An 11,874-nucleotide genomic window follows, 5' to 3' on the forward strand; every position below is an offset into this window, starting at 1 on the left:
CCAAAGGATGCCCTGTCAATGTCTGAATCCTCTTCCGGGCTCAGAAATTCTGCTACCCCAAACTCAGACCTCGGGTGCGGGTTATTTCCTAAACAAAGGGACCTTGGGCTCGGTGGGTGTGCAGTTCCAGGTGGGAAGGAGACAGCCTGAAGGGACGGTGTGCCATTGCCTCCTGCCCTCTAGGCCCAGCTGTGGGAACGACCCACGTGGCACCTGATTCCCCCTGCTCTTCTTGACTGTCACTGCCCTGTGCCTCGGGCACAGCTTCCGTTCCCTGAAACAACTCCTCTAGGCACCTGCATCTGGCTGTGGTCTTCGTGCCTAGGGACCGCCCCCATGCCCCTCTTGGGTGCTCTCCAGCAGAGGTCCTGCTGGGTGGCATGGGATCATACACTTCGGCACCTGGCTCAATTCTTGAGGTGCCCATCCCCAAGGGACTCCTCAGAGCCCAAGGCACCAAGACACCCTGCCCCCGGGAGAGGGAGTTGTGAGCAGCAGGTATAAGTGACTTTTGTCCCGGCAGCTTCAGCACAGATCTATCTGAGGCTGAAAACAACGAAGGCAACCGCCTGTCACAGTTCACGGAAGCCACACTGGGCTCGAAGCTGGGTAAAGCTCCCTCCCCAGCCCGTGCAGGTGCATAGGACACCGCAGCGAACATCCTCACGCTGCGGTTCCTCGGTTCCTCGCGTGGGTGCAGACAGGCTCGGGCGCGCACCCGTGAGCGCACACGGAAGCCATCCGCCGGGTCAGGGAGGTTCTGTGCGGCGGACCCAGGCTGAGCGCGAACTTAGAGCCACGGTGACGGGTACAGGATGCTCATACGCACCCGCACCACTATCTCGGGCCTGCCATCTTAGCCCATCTGTTCGCGATTCACTCTCAAACACACCCGCAGGCGAAAAGCTTGCCCTCTCCCGTGCAGGACTTGCGCTCCCCCCTGCGGCCCCCGGGCAAACCTCGTTCTCCCCGCGCCTCCCGCCCAGACCTCCGCCCCATCCTCTGCCTCCCTAACTTGAAGACGTTGGTGCGATCTGAACTCCTGAGTAGGTGAAAGGTGGAGCCGCAGTACCAGGCCTGCACCTGTCTGGTGCCCAGGGAAGAGTTTGGCAACAAGACAGATCTGCGTGGATTTCGGGCTGGGCCAACTTTACCGCTGTGCGGCTTTGGGCAAGTGACTTAGTTCCTCTGAGCCTGTCTTTGCACCTGCACAGAGGGAAACTGATCCCTTCTAGGGAGAGCGCGTTTGTTGAGGTCCAAGCGTGTGTGCAGGGCACCGGGAGCACCAACGCTTGGCATGCCTGGCACGCGCTCGCTGCAAATGGAGTTCCCTGTGCGCGCCGCTTTGCAGCCGCGAGTGCAGCGAGAGAGAGCTGGCGGAGCCGCGGGATCCCTCCGGGGCTGGGATGGAGGTGGGGGCGGTGGGGGAGCCCCCGCGGCCCCCTCCGGGCGCTCGGCGCGCGTGCCATTGGCCCGGGCGGCCCGGTGGGCGGGAGGATGACATCAGCGGCAGGTTGGATTATAAAGGCGCGAGCGGAGCCGCGGGCTCAGAGCGCACCCAGCCGGCGCCGCGCAGCACTGGGACTCGCGCCCACACCGCAGCCCGGCCAGCCTGCGCCGCGCTCGCCTGCCTGTCTGCCCGCCCGCCCCGTGCGCCCTCGCTGCCGCGGGTCTGCGCCCCTCGACCCCACCGGCACCATGCACCTCTCCCAGCTGCTGGCCTGCGCCCTGCTGCTCACGCTACTCTCGCTCCGGCCCTCCGAAGCCAAGCCCGGGGCGCCGCCGAAGGTGGGTGCTGTTGCATGGACAGCGGGACTGTGAGGGGCCATGGGAGGGCTGGGGGCCCGGAAGGATGCGGCGCACAAGCGGGAGCAGAGGGCGGGAAGGCGGCCCTCTTCTCCGAGCTGTGCACGGGTGAGAGCCGGGGAGCCCTCGAAACCAACTCAGGGGTCTAGGTCCCCAGCCTCGGGAGAACGTCGACAGATGCGCAGCCCCTGCCCCAGTGAGGCCAGCCCGGCAGGGGGCAAAGGAGGGGAGGGCAAGGGGCTCCCGAAGGAGCGGACAGCGGCGGCTGCGTGGCAGGTGGCTGCCGGGCCAAGCTGTCCGGCATCTGTGGGGGCGCGCTCAGGGCTCGGAAGGGACAAATCGCGCCGGCGGGCGCGTCGGGCTGGAGCATCAGGGGTCCCGCAAAGTACCTCGCGCTGCCGCCGGGCGTCCCTTCACCTGCCCGCCCTTTCCCTCGGACAGGTCCCGCGAACTCCGCCGGGAGAGGAGCTGGCCGAGCCCCAGGCTGCGGGCGGCGGTCAGAAGAAGGGCGACAAAACTCCCGGGGGCGGCGGCGCCAACCTCAAGGGCGACCGGTCGCGACTGCTCCGCGACCTGCGCGTGGACACCAAGTCGCGGGCGGCGTGGGCCCGCCTTCTGCATGAGCACCCCAACGCGCGCAAATACAAAGGAGGCAACAAGAAGGGCTTGTCCAAGGGCTGCTTCGGCCTCAAGCTGGACCGGATCGGCTCCATGAGCGGCTTGGGATGTTAGTGCGGCGACCCCTGGCGGCGGTGAGTACCACCAACCCTGGCGGCCCGGAGCTTGTGCACACCTAGCTCCCCCGCGGCGCCCGTCAGAACCAAGCCTGAATCCCCCACCCCACCCCACCCCACCCGCGCCGCCCGCAGGCGGGTCCCTCTCTGATCCCCTGGCGCTGGGATCGTTCCGCCTCCCAGCCGACCTCTGGAGGCGAGCCAGGCGATCCCAGCACGAGAACCAGTGTGTGTGCGAGGCATTTGCCCCCAACCCCATTGATCGTCCCATTTTACAGAAGAAAAAAGTGAGGGATAAAGCGGTCAGGGAACTTTGGCAAGGTCAGAAATGGCTCAACACGGATGAACCCACCTCACTTCCTTTAGAGAAGCAGAGACAACTTGGTGGGGTCCTGGCCACTCCCCGACGACCACAAGCCAACCAGCAGAACTGGTCCCAATCGGCCATTTGAGGGTATTGAGGGGAGATGGCGGGTTCGTGGGAGCAGAGAAGGAAGGGCAAACACACAAGCGGAGGGTAAGTTTATCTACCAGCCACTGGTATCGTGGTGCCCAGGCATTAGGCAGCCCAGAGGTCAGGGCTGCTTCCCGGGACTGATTTGGACATACTTGGAGAAATACCTGCCCCTTCACAATAGAGAGAATAGCTCTCTGTCGGCATCACCAGGACGCCCTTCTGCCCCAGAGCTTTCTGATTCTTACTCCTTCTCTAAACCGTGGCTGTGAGCAGACTGGTCTGTCCAGGGTCCTGATGCTGCTTGCTGCCTGCAAGACTTCAGGATGGAAACTCAGTGTTCGTGGCATTATTTCAGGGCAGGGAAAAAGACTAAAATAAATCTTTTTTTTTTTTGCCCCAACCGGGGCCTCAGCATGTCCCAAACGGCTCCTCACCATCTCCCCGCCTCCATCATGCCTGGGACCTCTGCTTCTGGCGTGGCCTCCACACCCTCTACTAGGGCTGGAAACCCCTGTGCTCCCTTCAGCCCCTGCCGGGTGCTGCATCCTGGCAGTGTGGCAAAGACCCTCCCCACCTGCCCCCTCCTGTCCATCCCTGCTGCCCATCAGTTCTTACGGAGAAACAGAGCCCACCTCTGAAAGTGACATTCAAGTGCTTTAGGATCTGACTCTTTTTGGTGTCCAACATTTCCTAGCCGCCTGGCGGCTGCCATTCTCCATCACACAGCCTGTCTGTCCCACTCCGAGACCACGGGGAAGCGGCTCTCTTACCCTGGAAGCCTTGTCAGCGTCCGCGCTGTCTGCCCCCGGAGGGCAACGAGAGCGCCCCTCTTTGAAGCTCCCCAGCACATTGCCTAAGCCTTTTTGACAGCACAGAACCCTTTTTCAACAGAGCCATAGTTGCTTGGGAACCTATTTAGCTCCTCCAGATGAACTCATGAGCAACTTGAGGGCCAAGCGCTAGCCAAAGGTGATCTGGAACCCACGGCAGCCCAAAGAGGCTTTTAAAAATACTTGTCAATGACCAGAGAAACATGCCCCTCCCCCCCAGCTTAGGGGCATTCCTCTCCCACCTGCCTGGGCTTTAGCAGGGTTTCCCCTCTGTACAGCCAGACCTGACTGTGTGTTCCCCCCCATTTCTGCAGGGGCTTCGTTTGTCTGAGATCTTGACTCGCCCCTGCCCAGGAAGAGGTGATTCTGGCCTTTCGTAGCTTCCATTGTCGTGGCTTTGCTCTCTTCCGTCCTGTCTAAACAATGAAGAGATGGAGCTACAGGCCTCACATTTTTAGTTCACGTTGATTTAAGCACCGACCTCAAACTTTAGAATCTAAACAAATGTTATTCAGTCGGTTAGCAGGAGACAAGATGAGGAAGGGGGCCTGGAAAGTGTCTGGCGTGCACGTCCCCCTAGGCTCCTTGTTCTTGGGTGTGGCTGGCTGGGGAGCTGCTGGGCAGGAGGCCAGATTGCTAGAACTCTCAGCCACTTTGACGAGGGAAATTTGTCGACCTCCCAGAAGTTCTGTCCTTCAGCTGAACAGCCACCTCCAACACCTTAACCTTCTCAGCCCCACCCTCACGCCACAGCCGCCAGGATAAGACAGAGCATCCTTCCTGTTGCCGGCAGCCTCCTAGCGAGGACGACCGGGCAGCTCTCTGTCTCAGCTTCAAAGACAAAGACAGCTTAGATTTTTCACATTAATGAAAACTCATCCCAGGCTGTGGCCATTTCTTCACTCAGGAGTTGACTTTGGCTCTAAGCAACCACCATAATGACTGTCGCTGACGGTTATAGTCTTGATTATAAAACTCTAATGACAGAGACGGGGTGTGGCCGATGCCTGAATGAACACCTTGCCCAGGAGCCCCAGGGACATCCCAGACATCTGTCATCTGTTTAAACACATGGGGCAGCCAGAGACGGGAGTTGAGGGACAGTTCATCAAGGCCCAGGGTCCCTGTGCGTGTGCTGGCCTCTGGGAGGGCAAGACACCGTCTCAGGGGGACTCCTTCCTCGGGCCCCAGAGCACCCACACGCCCATTAGCAGAGAGCTGGTAGAGGCCTCAGCAAAGGGCTCTTTTAACTCTCCACCCAGCGAACCCAGTATGACCATTCCTTGCCCCGGGGCTGGCGGGAGACCCCGCCTCCTCTGCGTCTGAAGGGGACCCTTTCTGCAGCGCAGATGGAAGGGCTATTTAATGAGGGGCAGCTTGACCCAGACACTCTGCCAATGCCCATTGTGTGGCTCCCTGTTGAATCTTAAAGCCAGCCCCGGGGAGGTGGCTATTATCCCATTTTATGGGTGAAGAAAGCGATGCTCAAAGCTATCCAGGGCCATCCAGGAAGTTTAATGTCAGAGTTGGGATTCGAGCCCAGAACTCCCAACTCCTCAGATGGGTGCCTTCTCCTTCCCTCAGCTGTCACGCAGACACAGAAAGCTGAGGCAAGCACCGCGCAGAGGGTTTGTGTCATTAGCAAAAAAAGGGAGGAGGGCATTTGCACTCTCCTCTCTCCTCCCCGCGCCTCACCCGGTGCCAAGGGCCAGGCCTGCAGGGAGCCTGAGGGGGAGGAAAGCTGGCAGACATCCTGGTTCCACCTGCGCTCGGGCAGGAAGTGCCAAGGACACAGCAGATGAGGTGAGGGCCAGAGAGGGGCCCCTTCCCCACTCCAGGACGGCCTGGTCAGGGCTAGTCGGCCCAGGTGGGACTCGGCTTCACATTGCTCGGGAAAAGCGCCTGTCCTGCAGGCTGGGCTTCTCAGCTGAGTGTCCCATGTCCCCTCTGTGTTTCAGGATTGGGAACTTGCTCCGTTTTGCTGAGGTCATTCTTGGTCATCAGCCTCACAGCATCTGGAAGCACCTCCAACGCAATGTGGCTTTTACATTTCCTTTTTTTTTTTTTCCTGGTACTAGGAATACACAACACCAGCTGTTTTATTATTATTTGGGAAGGGGGTATGATTTTATTGTTTGGGTTTTTTTTTAATGAAAAATAAAAAGTTATATATTATATATATATTATATACATGCAACACACACACCTACACGAACGTGATGACAAGGGACAGTTTTTAAGAGACTGACAAAACCAGCTGTAAAACATTGCTGTTTGTAAATTCATGTCATGCATAAATGTATTTATGTTGTAAAGCTATTTATATTGTTTATAAAGAGATATTTATAAAAATTTTATTTATGTAACTAAATGAAAGAAGTCAATCATTGTAATGTTTTTGTCTTAACTAGTGGAAAAATGTAAAAAAAAAGTCATTCCATGAACATCTTGAAAACTGTCTTTATTTACTTACTGCATTTATTGTTTAGATATTAGTCTGAGGAAGAGGGGAAATGTGAAGACAAGGCTTTTGCCTTTCTTCCCTCCAGCTGTAGGTTCAACCAGTTTCCCGATTCTGGATTTGTTTGTATCAGAACAGGGGCGCAGGGGTGGCTCAGTCAGTTAAGCATCTGCTTTCAGCTCGGGTCATGATCCCGGGGTCCTGGGATCGAGTCCCACGTCGGGTTCCCTGATCAGCGGGGAGCCTGCTTCTCCCTCTCCCTCTGCCCCCCGGCTCATGCTTTCTCTCCCTCTCTCTCCCCTCCCTCTCTCTCAAATAAATAAATAAAATCTCAAAAAAAAAAAAATGAAAAAAGATCTTGGGGATCTTGCTAAAAGTAAAGACTCCTGCCCCCACAACCCTCTGATTGACTGAATCTGAGCCCCCCAGGCAGGATAAGACTCGCCATGTGCATTTTGTCTCCGGTGGTTCTAACCAGTTCAGCCCAGTCAGGAGGCTGTGCTCAGAGCCCTTCACAGCTGGGAAGTCAGATGCTGTGAATTAAATTAACATGGAATTTAGCTGACTGAGGGTCCTCTAATTCTACTCCATCTCTTCTCTGTTATTAGAGGAGGGAAAGAACTGGAAACTCTTCTTCTGTTTGGAGAGATTTAGGTTTCTGTGTAGGTTGCAGAATTGGTCAGGTTACCTTGTGAATCTTAGCGCACAAACGCATACGGTGGCTTGTTTTATCTCAGAGTGAATGTCATGGTCAACAGGGACCGAGGCCGAGGACCTCAGAGAGAACAGGAGCTATTAGCTTCCATGTTTGCACAGTGTGCTGTGCTTTGCCAGGGGCTGTGGTGTTTCTCTTCACTTGAAGCTGCTAACAATTATGATTCCTATGCCCCGTGGAGCCTGAATGTGACATTATGAATATTTAGAATCTCTTTGCCTGAAACCTGCAAGAAAATCAAATAACGCCGAGATAATCTCACCACATCCTTGGCGTGGTGACCCCTTGCATCTGTCTCCTGTCCCCTGTTGGGTGAAAGCAGGGACAAAAAGAGCCTTTCGGGCTGGTTATATCAGCTGGGAGGGAATTGGACAGCGTGGCCCCGAGGTCACGGGTCGGCAGGCCAGGCTGAGTGGTTTCCCGGGAAAACCGGCACGTGGGGGAGGTGGCCAGGACACCCAGCCTTTCTGCTGACATCGGAGCTCATGGCCTTTCTTCCCTGCAGCTGCAGGTTCTCAGGACAACCCAGTGACCTCGCCCAGGTGAGAAAACTGCTTCTAAGACAGGTTCCAGCTGGGGAAGGTTAGGGCCCTTCCCACCCCCACGCTCAACTTCCACCACTGCCCCAGGGAACAGCTCGTCCAGGGTGTGGCTATCTTCCTCGGTCTCACCCCACCTCTGTGGCTCAGAACTCGGGTGCCTACGTCAATGAGGCTGAGGGCTTGCTGCACGCAGCTCTCACCAGTGCCTCAGTTCACTGTGAGTCTGCAGACCCCATGCCGGGGGGTGCAGAGGGGGGCTGCAGAAGCAGGGGGAACAAGAAGGCAAGGGGTACACTGTGGGCTTTGCTGGTGGTGAGGGAGGCACATCTCCCCTAACCCCAAAGACACAAGGGGGAAGAATTCTGGGATTCAGGGAGTCACTAAAGGTTTTTCCTGTGGACAGGATCTGGGGTGACAGTAACCCCCCAGCCCAAGTATACATGCTATCCTACCAAGTAGCTCTCACCCCATGAATTAGTCCACAAATAGCTTCAGTCCCCACGGGGTGGAAGCCAGTCCCTTGGTCTGTTGGCTTAAGATGTTGCTAGACAGCCAGTCCTCCTTTGCTATCCAAACCTGAAATCTTATGGCTGCTTCCTCAGCAGTGACAGGGACATGTCATCCCGGCAGGAATTTCTGCTGAAAAGCCAGGAAGGATAGACAAATATTCCATAAATAACAGGACAAGTTTTGAAACCTTCAGAGATTTCCCCAGGTGGTATTACCCAAGAAATTCCAATCCTCTGGTCTGGGTCTTGGTCTCCCCCGTCTCCCCAAGCACCTTGCCTCCAAAGCTGCCTGGGGAACCCACAGCTTCTGTCTCGTGCGGGGTGACCACGACAGCCAGGACCACCTGGAAGGTATGGCTCCAGAGAGGTACCATCCCTGCGCCTACCACGGAGGTGATGGGAGCACTAAGGAGACAGAGTCTCCAGATCCTCGGCCAGGCACGCGGTTCCAGGAGTCTACCTCTGCCCCTCCACACACCCAAGACGTGGGAGGTCCTCCGGTGATAGCCATGACCCCGAAGGGGTGGTCCAAAATGGACTGCACAGGAGCAGGGAGCCTCTGGGGGTGATCAGAGAGATCCAAGTTTGTGCAAAGATATCAAGCACAAATAAAAATAAAGTTGGACTGATAATGTTCATATCAGATAAAAAAGACTTTGACAGAGAGATGACAATGTCTGAATAGGCTCAGAGCCTGAAAAGGGACAGACCGAGGAGCCCCCTCTCTTAGGGACCATGTAAGTGGGGAGGGTCCCATCAGAAATGGAATTTGACTCAGACGGTTCACATGAAGAGGCTTTACTGAAGGTACTACTCACAGAGGTGTGGGCAGGTGCCACCAAGGAGCCAGGGGGTGGCCACTTCCTCCCCTGGGAGGAAAGGAGGAAGCTGTCCCTGAGTTGGAGCTGGGTGGAGGGGGTGTCCCATGGGAGCTGGGCCATGGTGCAGGACATGTCCCCAAAACAGGGAGAAATACCCCAACCTCTCTCTCCCCTCCTTGCTCCCTCTCTTGCTGGTGTCTCACAGGCTGTAGGCTGAGGCTGGGAGGCGTTTCTCTCTCTGGTACCTTAGTAAGGTCCATCCTTCCTGGTTCGTCCTGATTCTGACATCACATTGTCTGTCAGTCACTTTGGAGTGCTGTGAGTTTGGGTCCTCATCTACACCTTCCTGTATGTATGGCCCTCTCCAGAAACAGTTTTGGAGCCAGGAACTGTTTGCCAACAAAGTACATTTCAGATTTGCGAGGGGCAGAAGTTTATCTACTTCATGAATGTTTTTCCCTTTTTCATGGTACCAGGACACAGGCTCTTAATTAATTCCACTATTTTGCTATTTTCTGATCTGTATATTTTTGTTCATATATTTTTTTACTTAGTAATGTTATCTATATTGATTTTCTTAACAACTTCCCTCTACCTTTTCTCAATTTGTAATTGAACATTGATCTCTGAGTACGGCTAAGTGTCACTGTCATTTAAGGACTTCCTACATCGCATGCCCCGTATTTCCTAGTAAAGTCTTTTTTATCTGATATGAACATTATCAGTCCAACTTTATTTTTATTTGTGCTTGATATCTTTGCGCAAACTTGGATTCTTCCCCTTGCTGTGTTTTTTTTTTATTTAGGTGTGTTTATCAAGTTTTAGATTAAAATATATGTAATTTGAGACATTTTGGAATGTAATGAGGAAACTAGATTGTTCTTGCCATCATTATTGCTTATTCTTGGGCCAACTTCTTCGTCTGCATTTTAACTCTGTTTTTAAGGTTCTTTAATTTTTTTTGTTGTTGTTCCTTTACATTTAATTTTTTTTTCTGTATACTGTTTTGTTTGCTTTTATCTTCTGCAATGATTTGGAAAGTAGACATCCTGTTTTTAATTCTGTTAGTGGTTCCATTTATTTTTTCATGAAAATTATTAAACCTACATTTATATTATTATCAAAATCAAAATCACAAACAATAACTGCAGGCTCCTTCACAAGAGAGACAAAGCATTTAGCCCATTTGCTTTTTCCCTGGTCTCTGTCCTTTCTGGATCTCAATTAACATAATCTGAGGGCACTCTCCTCAACTGGACCATTAAAACCACCAAAACATCCTCTCTCCAAAATTCCTTCAGCTTTCTGTTTGTTGCCCCATTGCAATCAGATATTTAGACCTTCGACCCTAACCCTCTTCCCCAGATGGGGTCCCATTGCACGCTATCCCTTTCCCTGGGCTGGCTTCTCTACCCACTGCCTGTCTGTCTCCACGGTCTTTGTGGGGTGGGGCGCTCCAGCAGGTCTGGGGTTTCCATTTCAGCCCCAGGGTATGGTATGGGTGTGTGGGTGTGGGTGTGTGTGTGTGTGTGTGTGTGTGTGTGTGTGTGTGGTTTGGGGGGGGTGGTGTGTGTGCGGCGTGCATTGCGCACGCGTGTCGTGCGGTGTGCGGGCGTGCGCAGGGGCGGTGTGCGGGCGCGCTTCCCCCCGGGCAGTGCGGGGTGCGCTTCCTGCCCGGCGCCCGCCGCCCGCCGCCCCCTTCCCTTCCCGCGCGCCGCCTCCCCGAGCCGAGCACGCAGCAGCTGCGCATCGCTCCTCTGGCCGCAGAGCTGCAGACCCGGAGCTGGACAGACTTGTCACCCCCCGGGCTGGCCGGCTCTCCAAGGCCCCTCTCGGAGGCCTTCACCCCCTTTGTTTAAAATGCTGGGGAGCCCCGTGAGGCCAAAGCGAGGTTCCAGGTGTTGAGCTGGGTCAGAGAAGGCGCCCCACACCTGGATGGACACCAGGGGACGCCACAGCTCTGAACCGATCAAGGGCTCCCAGGGGACAAAGGCAGACAGGGCTGAGTGCGGGCCAGAGAGGCAGGGCGTCGAGCGAGCGAGGTGCCCTATGGGGCACGTGCGAACTGGGGCATGGACCCCAGGCGTGGGTGCTCAGGGTGAGATGGGGGACGCGGGCTGCGCCTTGAGCCCTGAGCCCTGGGAAGCGCTACAGGACTCCCTCTCCTGGCTTGGGGCTCAGGTCCGTTGGTCTGTGGGCTCGGTTCACACATCCTTCGGGGGCGCAGAAGGCCCAGGCCTGGTGTGAATTCTGAGTGTGAGCAGAGAGCAGGGCCGGCAGACTGCCGCAGCAGCCTCCTGGGGGCACGCCGCCCAAAAGAGACTGGGCCCCAGGAGGGGTGCCCGAGCTGCTCAGGATCTACCTCCTTTCCATGCCGTGAAGTAGCTCCAGTTTGTGAGCTCACGCACCCCATCAGTAAGATCTTGGGTGTCTTATTTATTTGTACATGAAATGCAAGCACTTCTGTGTTAATGAAATTGTAAGATTGTGTATATATATACTTTCTTCCCAGGCCCCGGGATAGGCCCGCACTCCCGTATGAAGTGCGCCAGCCCAAAGAGCCCTCAGCACCTTTCCACGGAAGGCCTGGTGGGGGGCATGGGATGGGATGGAGGGAATGGTGTCAGCTCCTACATGATCCATGAGCCGTGGGAATGGGGAGACTAGGCCTAAACTCAAGGAGAAGGTTGAGATCATTCTTTGAGGCTGGAGATGGGGTGACATCTGACAGGATCTTTACCAAATGGTGACGGCTATTATCCCTAGATGAGGGATTTCAGGTGGCTCTTTTTATTCTCTGTACTTTTGGTTGGACTTGCACTGTATGCAATGAAGAGGTGGAAGGTATATGTATGTATGTAGATATAAGTGTGTATATATGTGTGCATGTGTGTAGATGTGTGTATGTGCACGCACACACATGTTCGTGGCAGCATTATTCATAACCACCAAAAAAGTAGAAACAACCCAAATGTCCATCAGCGGGTGAATGCATTTGT

The 11,874-nt window shown here is 55.1% G+C and overlaps 1 protein-coding gene across 2 annotated transcripts; it reads left to right on the plus strand.

Moving 5' to 3' along the window:
- The first annotated feature begins 1,593 nt into the window (after nucleotides 1–1,593).
- Nucleotides 1,594–6,271, plus strand: NPPC (natriuretic peptide C). 2 transcript variants are annotated; one of them, XM_006734256.3, is made up of 3 exons: nucleotides 1,594–1,788; nucleotides 2,248–2,558; nucleotides 4,142–6,271. In XM_006734256.3, exons 1-2 carry the CDS (start codon nucleotides 1,699–1,701, stop codon nucleotides 2,536–2,538), a joined length of 381 nt encoding a protein of 126 aa, XP_006734319.1. In that variant the 5' UTR covers nucleotides 1,594–1,698; the 3' UTR covers nucleotides 2,539–2,558; nucleotides 4,142–6,271. The 2 variants fall into 2 exon arrangements, with proteins under 2 accessions (XP_006734319.1, XP_006734318.1); XM_006734255.3 differs by having other exon boundaries at nucleotides 1,596–1,788; nucleotides 5,786–6,271.
- The last annotated feature ends 5,603 nt before the right edge of the window (nucleotides 6,272–11,874 follow it).

The sequence above is a fragment of the Leptonychotes weddellii genome, chromosome 3, assembly GCF_054177405.1.
Source record: "Leptonychotes weddellii isolate Sample4059 chromosome 3, ASM5417740v2, whole genome shotgun sequence".
In the NCBI taxonomy this organism is placed as follows: Eukaryota; Metazoa; Chordata; class Mammalia; order Carnivora; family Phocidae; genus Leptonychotes; species Leptonychotes weddellii.